The 23,114-nt window shown below is 35.0% G+C and overlaps 1 protein-coding gene and 1 long non-coding RNA gene across 16 annotated transcripts in view; one reads left to right on the top strand and one right to left on the bottom strand.

Moving 5' to 3' along the window:
- The window catches only part of LOC125682093 (elongation factor Ts-like), a 214,259-nt gene that overhangs the window by 146,397 nt on the left and 44,748 nt on the right, over positions 1–23,114 (top strand). For 14 of the 15 annotated variants that reach the window (XM_056154427.1, XM_048922496.2, XM_048922495.2 and 11 more), the window contains one exon: positions 1,114–1,282. The exons of the other annotated variant lie outside the window; for it this stretch is intronic. In XM_056154427.1, coding sequence (XP_056010402.1) covers positions 1,114–1,282 — 169 coding nt within the window. The remainder of the gene's footprint in view (positions 1–1,113; positions 1,283–23,114) is intronic. 15 annotated transcript variants of the gene reach the window in all.
- On the bottom strand, positions 9,815–12,618 carry LOC125682119 (uncharacterized). Its single transcript, XR_007372406.2, has 4 exons — positions 11,788–12,618; positions 10,959–11,120; positions 10,641–10,735; positions 9,815–9,889 (listed from the first exon to the last, which is right to left on the bottom strand). It is a non-coding gene; the product is annotated as an uncharacterized LOC125682119 (long non-coding RNA).

Genomic DNA, 23,114 nt, shown 5'->3' with positions numbered 1-23,114 from the left:
TTTCTACTGGTACCAGAGGGCCTCCGTGGCCAAGTGGTTAGAGCATCGCGCTCAAAATCACACGGCCTCTCACCTCTGTCGGCGCAGGTTCGAATCCTGCTCGCACCGGTAAGTGAGAAAGTTTCCCAGTTTACTTTCGGAAGGTCGGTGGTCTCTTCCCAGGTGCATTGTATCTGGGTTCTCTCTTCCACCAACAAAAACTGGGTGCCACCATATAACTGAAAAATTGTTGAGTGTGGCAGAAAACATCAAATCTACTGGTACCAAGATATTTGTCCTTGTGACATTGGCCATCTTTGGAATTGGCCATTATCAGGGGCATTTTTGTTTCACAAACACATCTTGTTTTTACTTGGGACCTTGGGTAAAGTTCTACAACTCATACCTTAATTAGCTGTGAAAATGATGGGTGCCATCATTTTCATTTTTTCTCAAAATTTCTCAATGACATAGGATTATATATAAATGACTAATAAAAACATTTATATTGTACAAAAGCAAAAGAAACCTAATAAATCTACATTACATAGTAAAGAAATTAACTTTAAGGAAGAATTATTGTCTTGCAAGACAATAATTATTTCAATCACCAATACTAATCTATGTGCCTGTTTTGAGGTTAAGAAGTACGTGTTTGAAATACTGTAAACGTACTTTTTTCCACGGGTTCATAAGTCCGCGGAATCACAATTTCTGTTTATTCCGCGGGTAGAAAATTGGGGGGATTGCCACTTAATGTCTTTCATTTACTTTAAGTACGCTGGGATAAATTTCCGCGGAAAATTTGTGACCGCGTACATAGCGTAAATTAATACCGCGCGGAAAAAAGCACTTCTGTAGTAATTAAATACTGGCATTATTACGGAAATATATGATATAGAGCAATTTTCATTCAATGAAATTTTTGGTGACAAAAATGATAAGCTTGTGACGGGCATATTATATGTACTGGTATGTTTCCGGTACTCTTGTTTTATGTTGAAATGTGGAGTCTTGTGCGCTTAATTACAACATGCATGTACATACTGAGAATTTTAATTTTACAAAAACTACAATAGGTTAAATGAAGGTAATTTTCTTGATCATAATTTAGTGGCTTGTTCAATTTTTCAGAAAGTTTTACAACATGAAGCTGTCAATACTCTTCCCAGTGAAAACAAAATGCTGTCAGACATTGTTGCCCAAGAAGTTGGTACAATCGGTGAGAATATGAGGCTGAGACGAGCAGTTTTCTTACCTGATTCAAATGGACACATACTCAGTTCTTATGTTCATAATTCTGGTAAGGTTTTTTATCTATCAAGTTTAAGATTCAAGACGTGTGCATTTTAAAATTGGTACAACATTGTAGCGATATCAGATGACTTTGAAATATCAACTATTTACGAGGTTTTGGTATTTTTTTGTTTGTTTGTTTTTGTTGTTGTTTTTTTTGTGATTAAAGGAATTGTAACCCTATACATTTTGTATGAACTTGAAAATTCATCATATAGAGATTTGGGTCCATACTCCTGTACTGACACATTTACACATTTGAGAGAAAAGTTATTTCATAGAACCTTATTGTTATTCTTAAGTTTTTTCTCTATTATTATTATGTTCCCCAAACAAAGTATGGGAACATATTGGTTTTGCCTAGTTTATTATTATTGTAACAAGTCGAGCGGTTCCTTGTCACAAAGAAAGAAAGAAATAAACACCATATACAAGTTAAAAACAACCAACAATTTATTCAGGATGGCTCACAACTCCAAATAACAATATGTCAGGATAAAACAACAACACATAGACCGAGATGTTGACCATTCAACAATGCATGACCAAAGGGGAATGACTCGTGACATCTAGGCTGAGAAATCCTAAAACGTGTATCTCCGCGGACTAACGCTCTCAGCTTAATAAACATGTAGACTGAAATTATGCTTTGGTTATTTACTATAGATACTCTAAATAGTTTATCAAAAGGAAATATTAAAAGTGTCGATCCGGACAGTCGAAAGTTTAACTGTGATATAACAGACTTGACCCCCCCCCCCCCCCCCTTTTTGTTTTACTACCTGTCTTTAACTCCTACATCACCAGCTAAAACCTAAAGTGAATATAACAGTAACTTAATTACTACTCCTGCGGTCATAAACTCTGACATCTAATCTATACAACTTGACTCTTATATGAACTAGAGTCCAAACAAGTGATTCTTAAACGCTGTAAAACGTTCCGGACAACATTCCGGACAACTAATCATCCAAGTTAAACTTCGTAACACAAAGTCTTCAATAGACTAAAATATTAATAAGAACTGTAATAATTTCCTACTTAGTGAAATCTAAATTCATGACTGAATAATGATACGGACTGTCCGGACGAATAAAGTCCTTATAGAAATTAGCGTCATCAACTACCAAGTTCATTTTTTTATCTACCTTGATTGTTCTGCTTAATGAGATGTGTTCTCTAGGAGAAGATGATGGATACTGAGACTGAGCTTCCTTATATAGACTTGTCCAACCAATCACTGTTTGTCCTTATTGTCCGGATAAAAGTTATCCAATCAAATAATTGTTCGGATACGGACATTCCAGACAGGACTATCATAAATTCCGGACATGTGAATTTTAATGACAATAAAACCATATAAGATATATACAATGCCTTGTCCGGATGTAATTAATTAAATAAAGCCATAATTGATAACTAAAATTCATATTTGGAAATTGTTCACTATCGTAGTATTTATTAGACTTCTAACATTTCGAATTTAAGCACCCTGTGAATAATGCGCGTAGGAATATTGAAGAAAACGAAAGTGAGATACAAAAATTTAGGACTCGGATTACATGAAAAAATAAGACAGATAAGCGGTTTTATCGGGATAAAATTCATACAAAAAGGTTGGTCAGCATCTGCTTACAACGATTCATATATAAATAATACACAATAAGTAGTAATATATTAAAATCAAGCACCGGAACACAATGCAGGCAGTCAGAGTCCGGAGTGAATCGGCCTGTCGGACGTCAATACAGGCAGCACACGAGAAAGTTTGAGAGCGGTAAATAATGATTTACAGCAGAAATACGGCATACAGAGTCCACAGAAAGATGGATGAGATTCACTCGGTAATTATAAAAACCCTTATAAGTGATCAAATAAACAAAGTCATGATTTAAACGATGATCACGTTGAAAATGGCTCGCTGAAACAAATGTAAACAAAGTCAACGGGACAAGACTGATGAGTGTAAAATGTGGCACTGTACCTTCACCGTGAATGGCAATAATAATTTGATTAAATCATCATCTTATTACATTATTATTATCATTAGTAAGGTCTTCTGTCTCAATGGAAGACCTTATAGTGATTCTTTTGTTTCTTTTCCTCTATTATTATACCCCATGCAACGAAGTTGCGGATGGTGTAATGTTTTTGACCCGTCTGTCAGTCATCAGTCCCTTTCTTGTCAGCGCAACTCCTCTGAGACCGCTCAACAGAATTTCGTGAAACTTTGATGTTAATAAGGACACACTGTGTAGATGTGCATATTTCCAGGAAATTCTGATTCATTAATTTTTCTGGGAGTTATGTCCCTTTTGAACTTAGATTTTTGAGCCTGCCTGATTTTTGAGCCTGCCTGTCCTGTTCTTGTCACCGCAACTCCTCTGAGACCACTCAACAAAATTTCATGAAACTTTGTAGTTAATAAGGACACACTGTGTAGATGTGCATATTCTCAGGCAATTTTGATTCAATGATTTTTCTGGGAGTTATGCCCTTTTTGAACTTAGGTTTCGAGAACGTCTGTCCTGTTCTTGTCAGCGCAACTCCTCTGAGACCGCTAAGCAGAATTTCATGAAACTTTGTAGTTAATAAGGACACACTGCGTAGACGTGCATATTCCCAGGAAATTCTGATTCAATAATTTTTCTAGGAGTTATGCCCTTTTTGAACTTAAGTTTCGAGTACGTCTGTCCTGTTCTTGTCAGCGCAACTCCTCTGAGATCGCTCAGCAGAATTTTGTGAAACTTTGTAGTTAATAAGGACACACTGCGTAGATGTGCATATTCCCAGGAAATTCTGATTCAAAGATTTTTCTGGGAGTTATGCCCTTTTTTAACTTAGAATTTCGAGCCCATCTGTCCTGTTCTTGCAGTAATGCATAGCATGTGCGGCATTGTTAAGCATTGTTGGAGCTTGCTCACTTTTGCTTTCTTTCATTATTAGGGTTTTTCGACTTTCGTCGGAAAGACTTTTTGTTTTTGTGTTTTTTTGTTAGCTCACCTGAGCCAAAGGTCAAGTGAGCTATTCTGATCAAAATTTGTCCGTTGTCTGTCGTCGTCGACGGCGGTGTCGTCGGCGTCGTAAACTTTTCACATTTTTTACTTCTTCTCAAGAACCACTTGGCCAATTTCAACCAAACTTGCCACAAAGCATCCTTGGGTGAAGGGCTTTCAAGTTTGTTCAAATGAAGGGCATATCCCTTTCAAAGGGGAGATAATCACAAAAATGCAAAAATAGGGTGGGGTCATTTAAAAATCTTCTTCTCAAGAACCACTAGGCCAGAAAAGCTGAAATTTACATGAGAGCTTCCTAATATAGTGCAGATTCAAGTTTGTTCAAATCATGGCCCCCGGGGGTCGGATGGGGCCACAATAGGGGATCAAAATTTTACATACTAATATATAGGATAAATCTTTAAAAATCTTCTTCTCAAGAACCACTGAGCCAGAAAAGCTGAGATTTACATGAAAGCTTCCTGATATAATGCAGATTCAAGTTTGTCAAAATCATGGCCCCCGGGGGTATGATGGGGCCACAATAGGGGATCAAAGTTTTACATACTAATATATAGGATAAATCTTTAAAAATCTTCTTCTCAAGAACCACTGAGCCAGAAAAGCTGAGATTTACATGAAAGCTTCCTGACATAATGCAGATTTAAGTTTGTTAAAGTCATGGCCCCCTGGGGTAGGATGGGGCCACAATAGGGGATCAAACTTTTACATACTTATAGGATAAATCTTTAAAAATCTTCTCAAGAACCACTGAGCCAGAAAAGCTGAGATTTACATGAAAGCTTCCTGACATAATGCAGATTCAAGTTTGTTAAAGTCATGGCCCCCTGGGGTAGGATGGGGCCACAATAGGGGATCAAATTTTTACATTCAAATATATAAGGAAAATCTTTAAAAATCTTCTTCCCAAGAACCACTGAGCCAGAAAAGCTGATATTTACACGAAAGCTCTCTGACATCTTTCAGATTTCAGTTTGTTAAAATCATTGCCCCCAGGGGTAGGATGGGGTCACAAGGGGGGGGGGGGGGTCAAAGTTTTGCATACAATCTTTAAATATGAGCCAAGGTGACTCAGGTGAGCGATGTGGCCCTTGGGCCTCTTGTTAGGGCTTTTCGACTTTCGTCGGAAAGACATATTGTTTTCGTTTTTTTTAATTATTATTATTATTATTATTAGGGCTTTTCGACCTTTTAGACTTCGGTCGAAAAGACCTATTGTTATTGTATTCTCGACAGATTTCTGTCAGCGTTTTTAAGAAAACGGTGGTTAATTAGGATGAAGCTTTATAAGATTCGTGTAGATAAAATTACGGTGTAATGCAAATAAGCTTTTGGACTTCCGGATCTTTTACTTCCGGTTTCTACCAGGATGAAAAGCATTTTTTATTGGGATCCCATATCTTTGAAAATTTTCATCACAGTATTATAACGAAACTTTAGATTTGGATTTATTAGAGTTTGGTCTACAATAGTCATTACAAGGTCGAACTTCCAGCTTCGTTTTTGAGATATGAAGGTCTAAAGTTATTAAAAAGGGGGGTGTTAGTTTGAAAAAATACAAATAGATTTGGAAAATTATTTCAGCAATTACACATTGTTACTTGGGATAAATCAAACAAGTTTACCAAGTTTCATTGAAATATCTTAAGTACTTCCGGTTCTACAAAGGCTTGAATTTCCCTATGTCCCATAGGTCCCCTTCCATGTTAAATAAAAAATACGCCTGCCACGTTTTCTCAAAAAGTTGTTAAGCATCCTTTGTGATATTTTACCTGAATAATGTCATAGATATGCCTCACAGAGGAAAAAGTTTTGGAATGAATCCTAAAAGGGATTAGGGAACTGTAGGGGTCAGAGTAAAAAACAGTCTTTGAACGATAACTTTTTTATTCGTAATCGGATTTCCAAATTGTCTCGTGATTTGAATCAAGCAATAAAAGGACAATTTAAAAACATTGGTCCGTGGGTCAGTAGTTTGATCCCTTAAGGGACTTTTTAAAGCTTGAAATTTGTTACTAAATTTGAATAAAAGTTCGAAGGAGTTATCTCTCTTGAGATTTTCAAAAACCTTGTTAGGTGTTGTCAAAATGTGTTAAGTTCTATTCACCATCGAAGTTTCATTGAAATATATTGAGTACTTCCGGTTCTATGAATCCCTGAATTTCACTATGGGGATTTCAATGTTAGATAAAATATATGCGTGCTATGTTTTCTCAAAAAGTTGTTAATCATCCCATGTGATATTTTACCTGAATAATGCCATAGGTATGGCTCACAGAGGAAAAGGTTTTGGAATGAATCCTAAAAGGGATTAGGGAACTGTAGGGGTCAGAGAAAGAAACAGTTTATGAATTGTAACTTTTTTTTATTTGGCATCGGATTTCCAAATCATTTCTTGATTTAAATAAAATGACTAAAGTACTATCTAAAAAACATCCTTGGGTTAGCACTATGAGCCCTTAGGGGACTTTTTGAAGCTTAAAATTGGTTACTTTCAAAAAAAATTCTTAGGAGTTATCTCCCTTGTTATTTTCAAAAATCTTATTGGGTACCCTTACAGAAAAAAGGTACATTTAGGGTACCTTTGTTGGGTACATTTTGGATACATTACAGGTACAATTTGGGTACACTTTGGGTACTTTACGGGTACACTTTAGGTACACCTAAAAGTACCCGGAGTGTACCCAAAAGGTACCTGGAATGTACCTAAAGTGTACCTAAAAGTATACCCTTTTTGGAACCGGACTTTGAAAATATTTCTAGCTGCAGACGGGTACTTTTTCGGGTACATTGTTCTTTCCCATGCAACTGTGTAAGTTAAAATTTTCCGGGGTACCTTTTGGGTACCTTATTATTTCCAACTTTCCAAGTATCAATTTTTAGGGTACCTTCTGGGTACAATATTTTTGGGTACACACTTTGGGTACGCTTCGGGTACACTAAAAAGTACCTGGAAAGTACCCAAAAGGTACCCAGAATGTACCTAAAGGGTACCCAAAAGTCTACCCTTTTTGGAACCGGACTTTAAAAATATTTTTAGCTAGAGGCGGGTACTTTTTCGGGTACATTTTCTTTCCTGTACAACTTTTTAAGGTTTTAATTTTTGGGGTACCTTTTAGGTACAATTTTGTCAACAATGTTGTTCCCATTTTGGGGTACCTTTTGGATACATTTCTTTGATACATTTTCAGGGTACATTATGGGTACATTATTGATACAATCCAGGTACATTTTAGGTACTTTTCAGGTACAATCCTAGTGATTCCCACAGCAGCTTCAAAAGGGCAGGGAAAATTAGTACCTCAGACAGGGGCAGAAGGGAACCCTCGCTTTGTTCGGGGCATTAAACATCACATCCTCACAAGTCAAGGTTTTCATGAAAATGCTCAATGCACTCTTCAAAAAATTGTACAATTATAAAACAAAGTAACAATGAATCAAATAATTCTTTTTAATCTGTTACCAGGGAAACAAAGCCCGGTGGGTAGTAATTTTATATGGTTTCTTAAATGTTTATGGTCCAAATATTATGTTTAAAGTGAAATTTTTCTGACGTAGACCTTGTAAAGCTGCTAAATATGCATTTTTTGTTGCCATTGCAACCAATTAAAATTTTATTAAAGATATAAAAAGTGCTATGTTTTGTATTTTAAAATAAAAACTTTCTACCAACTAGTATAATCTTATAGATAATACTCTTATTAAGAATTCTACCAGCTTTTTACCGCATAAGTTTGCCTCGATTAGTTTTTATAACACTAATATTCCCGTTTGTACAAAGATCACGTAAATGTAAAACATCACAAAATTAAGCCCATCTGGTCAAAAAACAACACGGGCGATTTTTTTAAAAAGTCAATTTTCAAAAGATAAATTCCTACTGAACATACTGATATGCAACATGACTTTGTTCGCTACATGTCAAAATGTCGCAAACCTTACCTTAAGTTATTTGTTACTCATAAATGAAAACATTTTAACTCCTGTTTTCGTTTAAGCTGTTGATCGAATACATGCAATTCCCCATCACTTAAAATTTTCGTATGGAAGATCAACACTGAAAAACGTCATTTGAAAGTTTAATTGAAGCTGCGCGATGTTTCAGGAATTTCTGTGCCTTGTTTTGAAATATTGCACAGAGTCAATTGACAGCGGAATCATGGTTAATTGATATGTATTGATTTATATTCTACCCGTAATATCTAAATTTTATTTTGATAAGGTAAAATAGTCTCATCACACGATCTCTGCGAAATTGAGTTGTCTCTCTTGTTTATCTGATTTACATATCGCTAATTATAGATATTATACCTAACAACTTTTGACGTATCAGAAAATTTTTAACAATCTTCTAGATATTAGTAAGAATGTTATTTCCATAGATGAATACTTCATGTTCGTGTTTTAAAAATGAATTTCCAAGTATTTCTGTGTGCAAAATGGCCGGGGAATTACTACTCAAATTGATAATAAAACTGACATCTCTCTTGATTGTGATAAAAGCAGTGAAGGAATGGTGTGCCACGAAATGACATGGGTTTCAAATGGCTTTTCTCAAACTGCTCATAATATCTCCTTCATACTTCTTCGGGTACACAAGAGCGCGTGCCAATCCGCGCATCTAGCTAGCTAGGTTCACTTAACAGTCTTGTACCGATTCAAAGCAGTTCACCGTAAAAGCAAAATGGTAAATGCATATATATATAGTGATGAAAAGAAAACTGTCACCATTTTTTTTTTCAAATTGAAAAACTTGTCACAATATCATGCCGAACAAATTTCGCAAGATTGAAGTAGTATAAACTTTTTTTTGAAAATGATACCATACTTAGACAGATGTTTACCGTTATCACGTGCTTCCAATTATCGGATTAGACACAAGTGATCAATTACGATCTGTTCAATTTACCTGGTCAAATACTGCATGATTATGATCTAAAACGAACTTCACAAAAGAAACAGACATTTGTAATTGGGGTACAAAAAGGGGAATTTTTGTGTTGTCTTCAATGGCAAAAGGGCGGCAATTTTTTTGTTTTAGATTTGGGAAAGGGCAGAGGGGCGGCGGCAAAAGGCGGCAGGGTGGGGCGCCCCTCTGAAACTGTTTAAGGGAATCCCTAAATCCAGGTACCATTTCAGAAACTTTTCTGGTACAATTTAGGTATTATTCAGGTACATTATTGGTAAAATCCGGTTACCAATTTAGACAGTTTTTAGGTACAAACTGGGTACATTTTAGGTACATTATAGGTACTTTACGGGTACAATTTTAGGTACAAACCCAGTGCCATTTTAGGTACGTTTTGGGTACAAACTGGGTACATTCCGGGTACAGCATAAGTACCATTTTAAGTACACTCTGGGTGACATTTTAGGCACTTTTCGGGTACCATTTATGGCATTTTCCAGACTTTGCTTGCCTCTCCTAAAGTATGCTTGACTAACACTTCAAATGTACTGGAGTTCTGCTAGTTTTCATGAATATTACCAACCATGTGTCCTGAAAAAATGAAGAATCTTAATATATGAGAAATTGCATTTAATTCATACTATAAAAAATTATGACAAAGCTTCTCTTCTTCGTAATCCTATTTCTCCTGCAAATAAAAAAAAAAAACCCCATTTAATGAAATATAATAAAACCAAATCACAATACGAATGTAGTTTACTGCACTTTTCTTTGTCTTTAATTCAGTTGACCTGACACTTTAAATTATCTTTATTTTACACCCGTTTCGTCTCTTTTAACTTTCTAAATTAAATATACTTATATATTATATTTTCTTGGATATTGTTCCTTTATTATTAATTCGATTAAAATCTAACAAATACATGTAAATAAGCGCATAAATGAAAGAAATTAAAAAAAACATTTTCATCATAAATGATTAATTAACACATGCAATACAATACCAAGATTGCAATGAAAATATTTTAACTTAATATATCTAACTTTGCATTAAATGGTTGTGCTAGATAATCATTCTTAACAGCAACATCTTTTCATAGTCTGAACAGCATCATGACATGAATGTGAACCATGGATGCCCCCAAACTTAACGGTTTTCAAGACAAGTAGGTCAAAATTCATGTCAAGGTCAGAAGATCAAATTTGGTACCATCAGAAAGCCTTAGTAGGTCAAAAGGTCATTAATGAGGTACTTATATATACAGTTTGTATATATATATATTAAAAAATATTTTCTTGTCACAAAGAATAAAAATGGCAAACATAAAATCCCTACCCATTTTAGTTGAAAAGTTATAACTAAATTAAAGTTATATCAATATGCCACTTATATTTTATTACAGATCATAGGATACAAAATATTTTAACAGCAATATTACCTGCACATTTTAAAAAGTTTCACAAAAATGTGCTGTTGATTCTCTGGATAAGTTTTTGCTCACTTTCCTTTGGGAGAACATTGATGACGTACATTCTAAAAAAAATAATAATGCAATTATTTTGTGGGCATGTCATATATCTATTTAAAATTAATAGAAACAGTTTGTATGATCTGTTCAAATTAAATCAGTGATTTGAAACTGATAGTGGAATTAGTCATCCCAATTTGACTTGCTGTCAGACAAATTTAAGACATATCAGGGTCATGGACTTCCCATCCACTATACATATAGGCCTAGCAGTCTCATTGGACTTACCTAAAATGTGCATGAACTGAAGTGTCATTCAGAGTAAACTCATTTTGGAACTATATAAACATTGATCCAGGTCTGCATAGTGTAATTCTCAGAATGGCATATTAAAACCAGTCTGGTCAGTGGTCACACCATATAAATTCTGTATCTATCATGAATTATATTCTGAAAGAGAAATGAAATTGTAAATAATCAAAGGATACCAAAGACCTTCCAATAACCAAATTACAGGACAATAAATAAATATTTCTAATCACTCAGGTCACTTGTGCTATCAACTTAAATTTTTACTTGTCAATTGATAACTCTTACTGTTCCTTCTGACCAATCTGATTAAAACCAGCTCCTCGATCCGCTCCTCGTATTGCGACAACATAAAAATAAAGGAGCGGATCGAGCTGATTTTAACATAATGCCGACGTTACTTAAGTTATTTCAGTTTGACCTGCTATGTACATAATATGAGTGGTTAAACTATGAGGTGTTACAAATGAAATAGCATTTCTGTGTCTAGCGAGTAGATATCTAGTTGATGCAAATCGCGGGTTATCAAGTGCCGGGTAGAAAATGAAAATCGTCTAAGTGTCCGTCAATAGACGCATTTAGACTAGTTAGCGAATTCCATTGTCCTACTTTACAAAAGACACATGAGTTACATAATTCAAGATACCTCTGACTGTTACCCTTGCTTTCTCTATATGTTATGTGCAGTGAAGACCATCAGACACAAATGTGAAAGGGATAAGAATCGGAGGAATTTCGGATTATCAGTGATCATAACTGGCATGAAGTCAAAGAATCTACAAAATACACTAGTGTGTAAATCACTTACTTAATGGTTGGGAGTCTCTTCAGGATAACACCACAAACTCCCTCGGGTCCCTGTTGAAGGCTATTCTTTGTCTGTTCATAATGTTTACGGTAGGTCACAACATCATAAACATGGTGTCTGCATGCTGACTATGCGCGGGAACTCGGAGTGCACACCCGATGCTTTTTATCAGGAACCCGATCTCAATTTACGGTTGTTAGAGCCAAGTACTGTGAAGACCCGCTCTCTGAATTGATTGGTTAATTAATTAATAAGTTAACTACACTGTAGTTTATAAAAATAATATGATGATCTTCAATAATTTCCCTCTGCAGGGACATCTTTTGACATACAGTGTATATCAATATTAACACACACACCCCCCCCAAATAAAAAATGAAATACAGATAGATCTATATATGCATATATTATGATATATACAGATTGTTTACCATATATATATATATATATATATATATATATATAAAAGCACTGAAAAGGCCACGACACTGTTGGTTATTTAAAACTCAAATTTTCGACGCAACCCGCGTCTTTATCAAGAGACATATATTAGATAAACAAATAACACACAAAAACGACAAGTATCGATAAACTACATTGGTGAGAAGAGTGATACACTATTGTACTGAGTGATAAATATGGTGGTGGTTACGTTGTAAAGCGTGTTTACTGACTATGGTTTAGAGAGTTTGTACCATGGTCGGGTCGGGATGAAAATAAAATTATTCTTGAAAAATTACAAAAATCAGAAAAATTTAGAGGGAAAACTTACAAAACAATGTGATTATGGAATAAAATGGTGGGAAGATAATGATATGGAGTGATTAAGTTCAAAACAATATTAGGTAGTCTGTACCATTGATGATTCGGATATGGTGAACAGCGAAAAATAATGATTGCCAGAAGAACACGATTAAACAACAAACAAAGTCAATCAAAGGACACTGATCTAGCATTAAAATCAACAATCGAATAGGTGAATGGGAGAGAAGTCTAAGGAAAAAGATTCAATATTATTTTTCAAGGTAATATATTTTTCAAGGTCAGACAAATTGAAGCCGCATTCTAGAAATTCTGATATCGCAACATAAAGAGCTATGCGAATCCGAATTTATGTTGATTTAAAATGTTTTACCATAGTTTAGAGGTCTTAAGATGATATATTAATAAAATACTAGTCTTCAAGGTCAATACATTTTTTTCCTTATTATCATCCCCGGGTTTTTTTTTGGGTTTTTTTTTTATTTTTATTTTAAAATTTTAAAAATGAGAGGGAGAGAGAGAGAGAAAGAGCTATAAAATTTCATAATTGTAATGATTTCTTATGATGTTCTAACATAATTAGGAAGTATTGAAGGTCAAACAACAATCGCAATCCTGGGAATCCTCGCTATGGCTAAACAAGGAACTCAAGGTTAAATAAAGGAACTCAAGGTCAGAGCCTTGAAACCGGGGAAACGAATTGTATTTATATTAATCAAACAAAATAAGATATCTTATCGGGTGAATTTTGGCGATTAGGCTATGGAAACTGATTTTAACTAAGGATTTATCCTGGATTCATGCGTGTGAAATCATTCAAATTATTCATTCCACCTGGACGGAATGATTTCAAACGGTGCATTCAGGATTTTTCCGTGCTCTTTCTCTCTGCATCGGTCCATAATGGGTTATGATCAATAACAACCACTTGCATGTCTTGCCAAATGTGACCTTCTTTGTTGAAATGTTCCCCTACGGGTTCGGTCACGCGTTTGGTTTTGATGGTTGATCGGTGGTTGTTGGTCCTAAGTCTGATGTTTGTAGTTTCCCCAACATATTGTTGTCCACATTGTTTACAATTGATAAGGTATATGCAGTTGTTGGTTTTACAGGAGAGTCGACCCAATATTTTATACGTTTTGCCTGTAGTGAAGCTTTGGAACGTTTCTGAATTATGGCTAAATTTGCAAAGCAAACACCGCTTGTCAGAGCAAGTTGAAAAGCCTCCATTGGGTAGGGGGTTGTCTAATCTGGCCCTTACCATCAAATCCTTGATATTCCTGGGTCGTCTGAAGGACACCATTGGTGGCTCACCAAATTCTCTTGCCAATCTAGGATTATCCAAGAGTTTCGGGAAGTTATCCTTTAGGATTTTGTTTAGGTCCTTCAATGTAGGGTGGTAAGTGGTGACTAGAGGTACTCTACAGCATTTCGTTTTCTCCCTGTACTGCAACAGTGAAGACCTGATTATAAATTTCTTTACTGGCCTTGTATCTTCTCAGATCCGACACTTTAAGAAAGTAGGGTGTTGTTGGGTTTTTGTGCTTTTATATATATATATATATATATATATATATATATATATATATATATTAAGAATTAATTGAAAATTAAATTCAGTGACTGTCAGATAAATTTTTCTTATGAAATTGCTGCAGACTAACAATCATGTAGCATTATCAAGTTCAAAAGAGTATCTTACTACTAGGTCTCTACAATTATTTATTTTTGATTGTTATGTCTTTAAAAATGGAAAATAGCTTTCCATTTAGAGGTTTAGGGATGGATCCCTTCATGTAATCCTTCAGATTTTCTTTAATACTATAGCTACCTTAATGGCAGAACAAAAAAAACTTTTTATAGATAAATTAAAATTCATTAACATCAACAGGATTTGCACTATTTCATATATATATATATATATATTTATATTTTAAACAAAAAATGTCTACAACATACATACATCAATAAAAAAACCCATGCCAGATTGAAATTGGGTACATAATGCTGGTACAATTGACTATAAAAGCTTTCTTATTTCAAAATCAGTTGTGAAATTGTTTAATGTTTATTTTCATATTATTTGTATCTGTTGTGAAATTACAAGGTTTATTTAAATAGGTACATTTTCAATAGTCACATTTAAAGTTGGTACATTACGGGTACAATTTAACTTTTTAATTTACCCAGGGTACATTTCTGGTAAACATTTCAACATTAATATTTTTTGTTGGGTACATTTCGGGTACATTTCAACTTAGTAACTTTAAAGTGGGTACATATCGAATACATTTTAACTTCCTTAATTGATACCCTGGGTACAATTCGGGTACATTTGAACATTTATATTTTTCTGTTGGGTACATTTCAGGTACATTTTAACTTTTCAATTTTTAATCTGCATGGGCACATTTTGGGTACTTTTTACAATAGTCGGGTATGTTCCGGGTACTGTCGAAAAATGGCTGTTTTTTGCGGGTACTTTTTGGGTACATTTTTCAGGGAAAAAGTTCCTTCGGGTACCTTACAGATACTTTTTGGGTACCTTTCGGGTACATCTCATTTCTGTAAGGGTATTGTCGAAACGTGTTAAGTTCTAATTATCATAGAAGTTTCATTGAAATATCTTGAGTACTTCCGGTTCTATGAATTCTTAAAATTTCCTATAGGGCTTCTATAATGTTAAATAAAAAATACGCGTGCCACATTTTCTCCAAAAGCTCTCCATCATTCCTTGTTCTATTTTACTTGAATAATGCCATAAGGAAAAAGTTTTTGAATGAATCCTAAAAGGAATTAGGGAACTCTAGGGGTCAAAGTCAGAAACAGTCTTTGAATGGTAACTTTTTTATTCGGCATCGAATTTCCAAATTGTTTCGTGATTTGAATCAAGCAATAAAAGGGCAATCTAAAATATGGGTCCGTGGATCACTATTTTGATCCCTTAAGGGACTTTTAAGACCTTAAAAATTGGTACTTTCAAATAAAAGTTCTTAAAAGTTATCTCTCTTGCTATTTTAAAAAGATATGCTTTGTCCATGGAAAGCATATTAAGTTTTATTCGTCATTGAAGTACTTCTGCTTTCTTCACATCCGGTGTCGGAAACACGATGGTAATTTAGACTTTATTTTAGAAAAAGTCCTAAACCTTTCCTATTGGTCATTAGAAACCAATGAAACTTTTCAGTTAGATTCATTTTGTCTTCAGAAACAAAAAAGTTAGTGGTGACCTACTTCCATGTCCACAGGGATCGAAATTAACTGTTTTCACTACTAGCAAATTTTAGCTAGTGGATTATTTTCCAACTAGCAAAATTGAGCATTTACTAGCATTTTTCAATCGATTGCTGTTTTACATGAATTTAAGAAAACAAGCATGTCTCTTTATCAAAATATAGGGAAAATCTTTAAAAATCTCCTTTAAAGTGCAATAATAAAAATAAGATTGCGAATTCTTTCATTTAAAATTTAATGAATTATTATACAGCATACATGGTGCATGGTGAGGGTCATAGGGTACACTTGTGCGGCGTACTCGCTGTCCAGAGATTTACCACCTATTTACAACATCATGTGGATTGAAATCTTGAAGACTGTTTGCACCAATTCAAACTATATGTTCAAAACTTTTGGAAATTTCATCTAAAAAATTCTAGTTGAAAAGAAAACCCCGCGAACTCAGAAGTGTTTGACTATAGAATACAGAAGGACACCGCGTGAAGCGGTGACACACTGTCATGTGTTGTTTCATGTAGACACGGACGAGATCAACATGCTTGCTATTTAAATCAGACGTCACTGAGATGCCCGAAGTGTGCTTGAAGTAGGCCATCTTTGACATCACTGACTGAGATGACCTTGGCCTTAGTTATTTATTCGATCCACGTTTACTTTTTCAATACTTGTATATTGATTCTGAAAAGCGTTTCTATGCACAAGACAAAATTATTGTAAACTTCAAAGTACAGTCAATAAACCGAGGAAATCCGGGAAAAGATCATTTTTTCTTCACTCGCAAAAAGTTGCGATCACTTGTGATTTTTTACTCGGAATTTCAATTTTTAACTCGCATTTAGCGAGTATTTCCCCTTAATTTTGTTGCCTGGTCCAGTCATTTCCGATATACAAGGCCCTTAAAATTGTAGGGGGTGACATTTACAAAAACTAGAAATAAGAATCCTGATTTATTACAGACAAATATTACTGTTAATAATGATAAATACAATTGGTCTTCCCAGTTTCAATTGAATATCTTCAGTACTTCCGGTTCTATTAATCCTTGAATTTGCATACATGCCAACTTTTAAAAATCCCCATGGGGATTTTGCGCGCGGCGACCTTTTTTCAAAGCTCAAAATTCACAACATTTTACCATCAAAATAAATATTTGTCCTTTCAAATAAAATATCAATCTAATCATTGTACATGTATCATGTATCATATATTAACACAACATCAAGTGTGTTTGACCATTAACTTTAACAAAACTATAAAAAAAAAAAAAAAAAACTTGAAAGATATAGTATTACATAAATATTTTAATAAAATCATCTATTCAGCAAAAAATCCTCTCCAACAACAAGTCACATACATATTATCAAATAATACTTAAAGTTGCATCCTTTTACATATAAACATTGGCTGCTCTATATATCAAAATTTAAATTAAAGCACATGCATTTAGGTACAACTACAAAGGCGATCTTGCTTTGTCAGTAAACATGGGCTTGCAGAGTCTGGTGGAACAATCTGCATTGCAACCAGAAAAGGAGTGATCTGCCCTGCTATGAAGTTTGCGAACAAAACCTTTGCATCCATGACATCAGAAACAAGTTCTAATTGTAACGGGGACCGTTACATATGTTCCCCAAACCTCCCCCAATTAAAAAGTGATGTCCTTGTGAATCGATAGCAAAAATAATTTTATTTTAGCCTTTAATTACATTTAGTACGTTCAATATGGTCATTTCAGTACCAAGAAATGAAAGAAAACATTCCACGTGCATACACGCGCACGCGTGTATGATTTCGAATTTTTGTTGATGTCGTTCAACAGGCATTTGTATCATATACCCACAGTATGAATTTCATAACGTTTCCACCAAATATAAGGAAGTTATAGCGATTTTAAAATCGTCCAATCAGAATTCAGCACACGTGCATGCACGTGCTGAGCAGTAATTCTAACTACAGCTATTTGTAAGGAGTACCAAGACACATCTAAACCCCTAATATCAATAGAATTTGATGAAAAACAAAAACGTTATCGTCCTTTAAAAGTTGAACATTTGAAAATCTATGCACGCGCATGCGCGTGTGCTTTGGCATTTTTTGTTACACCAATATATAGATACACATATTGTCTACGTATGCTGTGAATATCATCTCATTCGCTTCATAAATAAGATAGTTACAAACGTTTTAGTATTATCCAATCAAAATGAAGCGCACGTGCATGCGCGCGCAAATAGGTAATTTTGACCATGCAAATCAGTTAAAAGTCTCAATATCTACCTATGATATGAATATCAAGCCATTTCAATGAACAACAAAAAAGTTAGACTGATTCCAATGTTAGTGTACAAATTTTGTAATGCACGTGCACGTGTGCGCGTGCATGTGCAGACAAAATAACTATTATTTTTTATATCTACAAATGATATACTATCATCCTATTTAGGTTTCATATCGATCCCTTTATTATTCTGATTTTCCAATTTTTGTACCAAAATTGCAGTGCACGTGCGCGCGCGTGCATGCACGTGCAGACAAAATGACTATCACTATGCACATCTACAAACGCTATACTATCATCCTGGAAAGTTTCATATCGATCCCTTTTATAGTTTCTGAGAACACTACCGGACAAAAAAGTACCGGAGAAAAAGAATAATAACGAGCTATAACTGTGTGGGGATGCCAACACAAATGTCTCCGAACTGCAGCACCTCCCCATGTCAGAAATGCTTTTTGATGCCAGATCAGGATTCTCAAAAAACCCTAGAAACTAAATTTGGTTGAAATCCGACGGACTTGATTTTTTGGCCGCCATTTTCTTCAATGGCGGCCATTTTGAAAAATCTGAAAATAGATTGGAAGGAAATACTGATGCTAGAAATGAATTGTGGACCTTCCATTTACCCCAGAACCCAAATGTTTTACAGATTTTAACACTTTCAAATTTTTCAGTATATGGCGGCCATTTTGAAAATGGCGGCTCAAAAAAAAATTTTGATGGTGGAAATGGACTCGGGGTCACTAAAATACCGTAGAAATCGAATTTGGTTGAAATCCGACGGTTTTTGGCCGCCATCTTGAAACGGCGGCCATTTTGAAAATTTCGAAAGTTGATTGCACCCCTCCTAATGACCCTCTATCAGCTCACAAAGTTTGACGTGGATCAGTCGAAGCATGTTCATAAAATCGAGCGGACAAATTTCTCACTAAAGAAGAGGAAAAATAAGAAGAAAATAATAATAAGAACGAGCTATAACTGTGTTGGGATGCCAACACAAATGTCTCCGAACACCTCCCCATGTCAGAAATGGTTTTTGATGCCAGATATGGACTCAGAATCCTCCATAAACCCTAGGAAGTAAATGAAGTTGAAATCCGACGGACTTGATTTTTGGCCGCCATTTTCTTCAATGGCGGCCATTTTGAAACATTCAAAATTAGATAGGAAGGAAATACTGATTTTAAAAAAGAACTGTGGACCCTCAAGTGACCCCAGAACCCAAATGTTGTAAAGATTTTAACACTTTCAAATATTTCAGTATATGATGGCCATTTTGAAAATGGTGGCTCAAAAAAAAATTTTGATGGTGGAAATGGACTCGGGGTCACAATATTACCTTAGAAATAGAATTTGGTTGAAATCCGACAACTTTGATTTTTTGACGTTTTTGGCGGCCATTTTGAAACGACGGCCATTTTGAAAATTTCAAAAGTTCATTGCACCCCTCCTTATGACCCCCTATCAGCTCACAAAGTTTGAAGTTGATCAGTCGAAGCACTTTCATATAATCGGTCGGACAAATTTCTCACTATAGAAGAGGAAAAATAAGAAGAAAAGAATAATAATAAGAATAACGAGCTATAACTGTGTTGGGATGCCAACACAAATGTCTCCGAACACCTCCCCATGTCAGAAATGGTTTTTGATACCGGATATGCACTCAGGATCCTCTAAAACCCTAGAAACTAAATTTGGCTGAAATCAGACGGACTTGTAATTTGGCCGCCATTTTCTTCAATGGCGGCCATTTTGAAACATTTGAAAATAGATTGGAAGGAAATACTGATGCTAGAAATGAATTGTGGACCCTAAATTTACCCCAGAACCCAAATATTGTAGAGATTTCAACACTTTGAAATATTTCGGTATATGGCGGCCATTTTGAAAATGGCGGCTCAAAAAAAAATTTGATGGTGGAAATGGACTCCAGGTCACTAAACTACCCTAGAAATAAAATTTGGTTGAAATCCGACAACCTTGAGTTTTTGACGTTTTTTGGCCGCCATCTTGAAACGGCGACCATTTTGAAAATTTGAAAAGTTGAATGCACCCCTCCTAGTGACCCTCTATCAGCTCACAATGTTTGATGTGGATCTGTCGAAGCACTTTCACAAAATCGGTCGGACAAATTTCTCACTAAAGAAGAGGAATAATAAGAATAAGAAGAAGAAAATAATAATAAGAATAACTAGACACTCATTACTAGTAATGAGTAGGTCTTCCGTTAGACCACTTCCGGTAAAGAGCTTTCTGTTCCTACGAAAACCATTTAAATATATCAGAAAATGTGCCTTAACAATGAATGAGAAATGTATTATCGAATTTTTTACTCCTTTCTCGTAACTTCCGGTGACGAACGGAAGTACTATTCAGATGCTTTTTCCTATAAATGACAGCGACTCTTAACTGTCTATATTCCCTATATTCCCTGAAAATTTCACGTCTCTATCTGAAAGAGTTCTCAATAAAAGAAGTAAACCTAAGAAAGAAAAAGTAGTAGGTTACTACCGACCGGAAGTCAATTTTGAAAAACAAAATTATCAAAACTTTGGAAGTTTATACTTTTATTAAGACATGTGAAAATCATATGAAAGACTTCAAATTTAAGCGAGATTTATAGAGACAAAGAGACGAAAATTAAAAAGGTATTTTATCAAGAAACCGGAAGTAGTCGTTTTGACTACCGACAGAGTCAATATTCTTTTGACACTTTGAAAGAGACTTAATAAACTAGTATAGGTTTCAATTTAAAGGAAAAAGTTTGAAATTTGCGATTCTTTTCATCACTTCTGGTGACGACAGGAAGTGACGGTCGACATGTTCAACCCACTACTGCACGCCTACAAACGGAAATTGATCATCCCTGAATGTTTGATGAACCTATATTTTACTTTTTCCAAGAAAAATGCTGGACAAAATTCCTTTTGAGAAACAGAAAATCGGCCATATTTTCCGACCGGAAGTGAATTTTGTAAAAACAAAAAGAATTATAGCAAGGTCATTTCATAAGACATTATACCTGAAAATTTCAGCCATCTCTGAGAAATCACTCGAAGAAATCGGTAAATCGACAATTATTCAAATACTTCCGGTATAGACCGGAAGTGACGGACAAAAAAATTGAATGTATGTGTACAATGGACTAATGTCAGTTGATCAACTCTACAAGTTTCAAGCGTCTATCTATATTCATTATTGAGAAACTGAAAAAACAAGGTTTGAATATGTCCACCCTATATCTCACGACCGGAAGTGAATTTTTTCAAAAATATTTAAATTTACTCTAGACATTTATAGTGTCTATAACATATGTAAAATTCAAATCATTAACTTGTTTTATGACCGAGATTTATGGCACTGAAAAATGAGAGAATGAATAGTCTTTCTTTGATATAACCGGAAGTTGGAGTTTCAACTTCCGGTGGGGTCAACATTTTTTTGAGAATTAGAACCAGACCTAGTAAACCGATATAGGTTTCAGTTTGAAAGAAAAAAGTTTGAAATATATGATTCATTTAATCACTTCCGGTGACAACCGGAAGTGACGGCCGACATTCTTAACCCTCTACTGCACGCCTACAAAGTGAGATCTATTAACTCTGAAAATTTGGTGACTCTATCTTTTACCGTTTCTGAGAAAAACGCTGGACAACAAAAACAGCTAATAAGCCGTATTTGCCGACCGGAAGTAAATTTTACAAAAATATTTGACGTTACTCTAGATATTTATAGTGACTATTATATATTTAAAACTCAAGTCATTAACTAGTTTCATGACCGAGATTTATGGCACTGAAAAATGAGAGAATGAATAGGCTTTCTTTGATAAAACCGGAAGTTGAAGATTCAACTTCCGGTGGGGTCAACATTTTTTGAGAATTAGAACGAGATATAGTAAACCGAAATAGGTTTCAATTTGAAAGAAAAAAGTTTGAAATTCATGTTTCCTTTAATCACTTCCGGTGACGACCGGAAGTGACGGCCGACATTCTTAACCCCCTACTGCACGCCTACAAAGTGAGATCTATTAACTCTGAAAATTTGGTGACTCTATCTTTTACCGTTTCTGAGAAAAACGCTGGACAAAATATCTTGTAAAAAGAGGAAAATTGGACATATCTTGCGACCGGAAGTGAATTTTGAAAAAATGAAAAAAATGCCTCGAGGTACCATCGTTCTCTATAACCTGTGAAAATTTCAGGAAAATCCATCCAACGGTCTCGGAGACGAAAGGGAAAAAAAAAAAAAATAATAATAATAATAAACAGTAGAATCACAAGACGGTCTTCCGTTGGAAAACGGAAGACCTTAATAAGAAACGGAACAAAAACAATATGTCTCCGACACTTTGTGTTCGGAGACATACTAATAATAAGAAAAATAAGAAACGGAGCAAAAACAATATGTCTCCGACACTTTGTGTTCGGAGACATAATAACGAGCTATAACTGTGTTGGGATGCCAACACAAATGTCTCCGAACACCTCCCCATGTCAGAAATGCTTTTTGATGTCAGATATGCACTCAGGATTCTCAAAAAACCCTAAAAACTGAATTTGGTTGAAATCCGACGGACTTGATTTTTGGCCGCCATTTTGAAACATTTGAAAATTGATTGGAAGGAAATACTGATGCTAGAAATGAATTGTGGACCCTCCATTTACCCCAGAACCCAAATATTGTAGAGATTTTAACACTTTGAAATATTTCGGTATATGGCGGCCATTTTGAAAATGGCGGCTCAAAAAAACTTTTTGATGGTGGAAATGGACTCGGGGTGACCATATTACCCTAGAAATCGAATTTGGTTGAAATCCGAAGACCTTGAGTTTTTGACGATTTTTGGCCGCCATCTTGAAACGGCGGCCATTTTGAAAATTTGAAAAGTTGAATGCACCCCTCCTAGTGACCCCCTATCAGCTCACAAAGTTTGAAGTGGATCTGTCGAAGCACTTTCACAAAATCGGTCAGACAAATTTCTCACTAAAGAAGAGGAATAATAAGAATAAGAAGAAAATAATAATAATAAGAAACGGAGCAAAAACAA

Source organism: Ostrea edulis, chromosome 2 (genome assembly GCF_947568905.1).
Source record: "Ostrea edulis chromosome 2, xbOstEdul1.1, whole genome shotgun sequence".
Taxonomy (NCBI): Eukaryota; Metazoa; Mollusca; class Bivalvia; order Ostreida; family Ostreidae; genus Ostrea; species Ostrea edulis.
The sequence above is the reverse complement of the archived record's forward strand: the minus strand, read 5'-3'. Positions and strand labels throughout refer to the sequence as shown.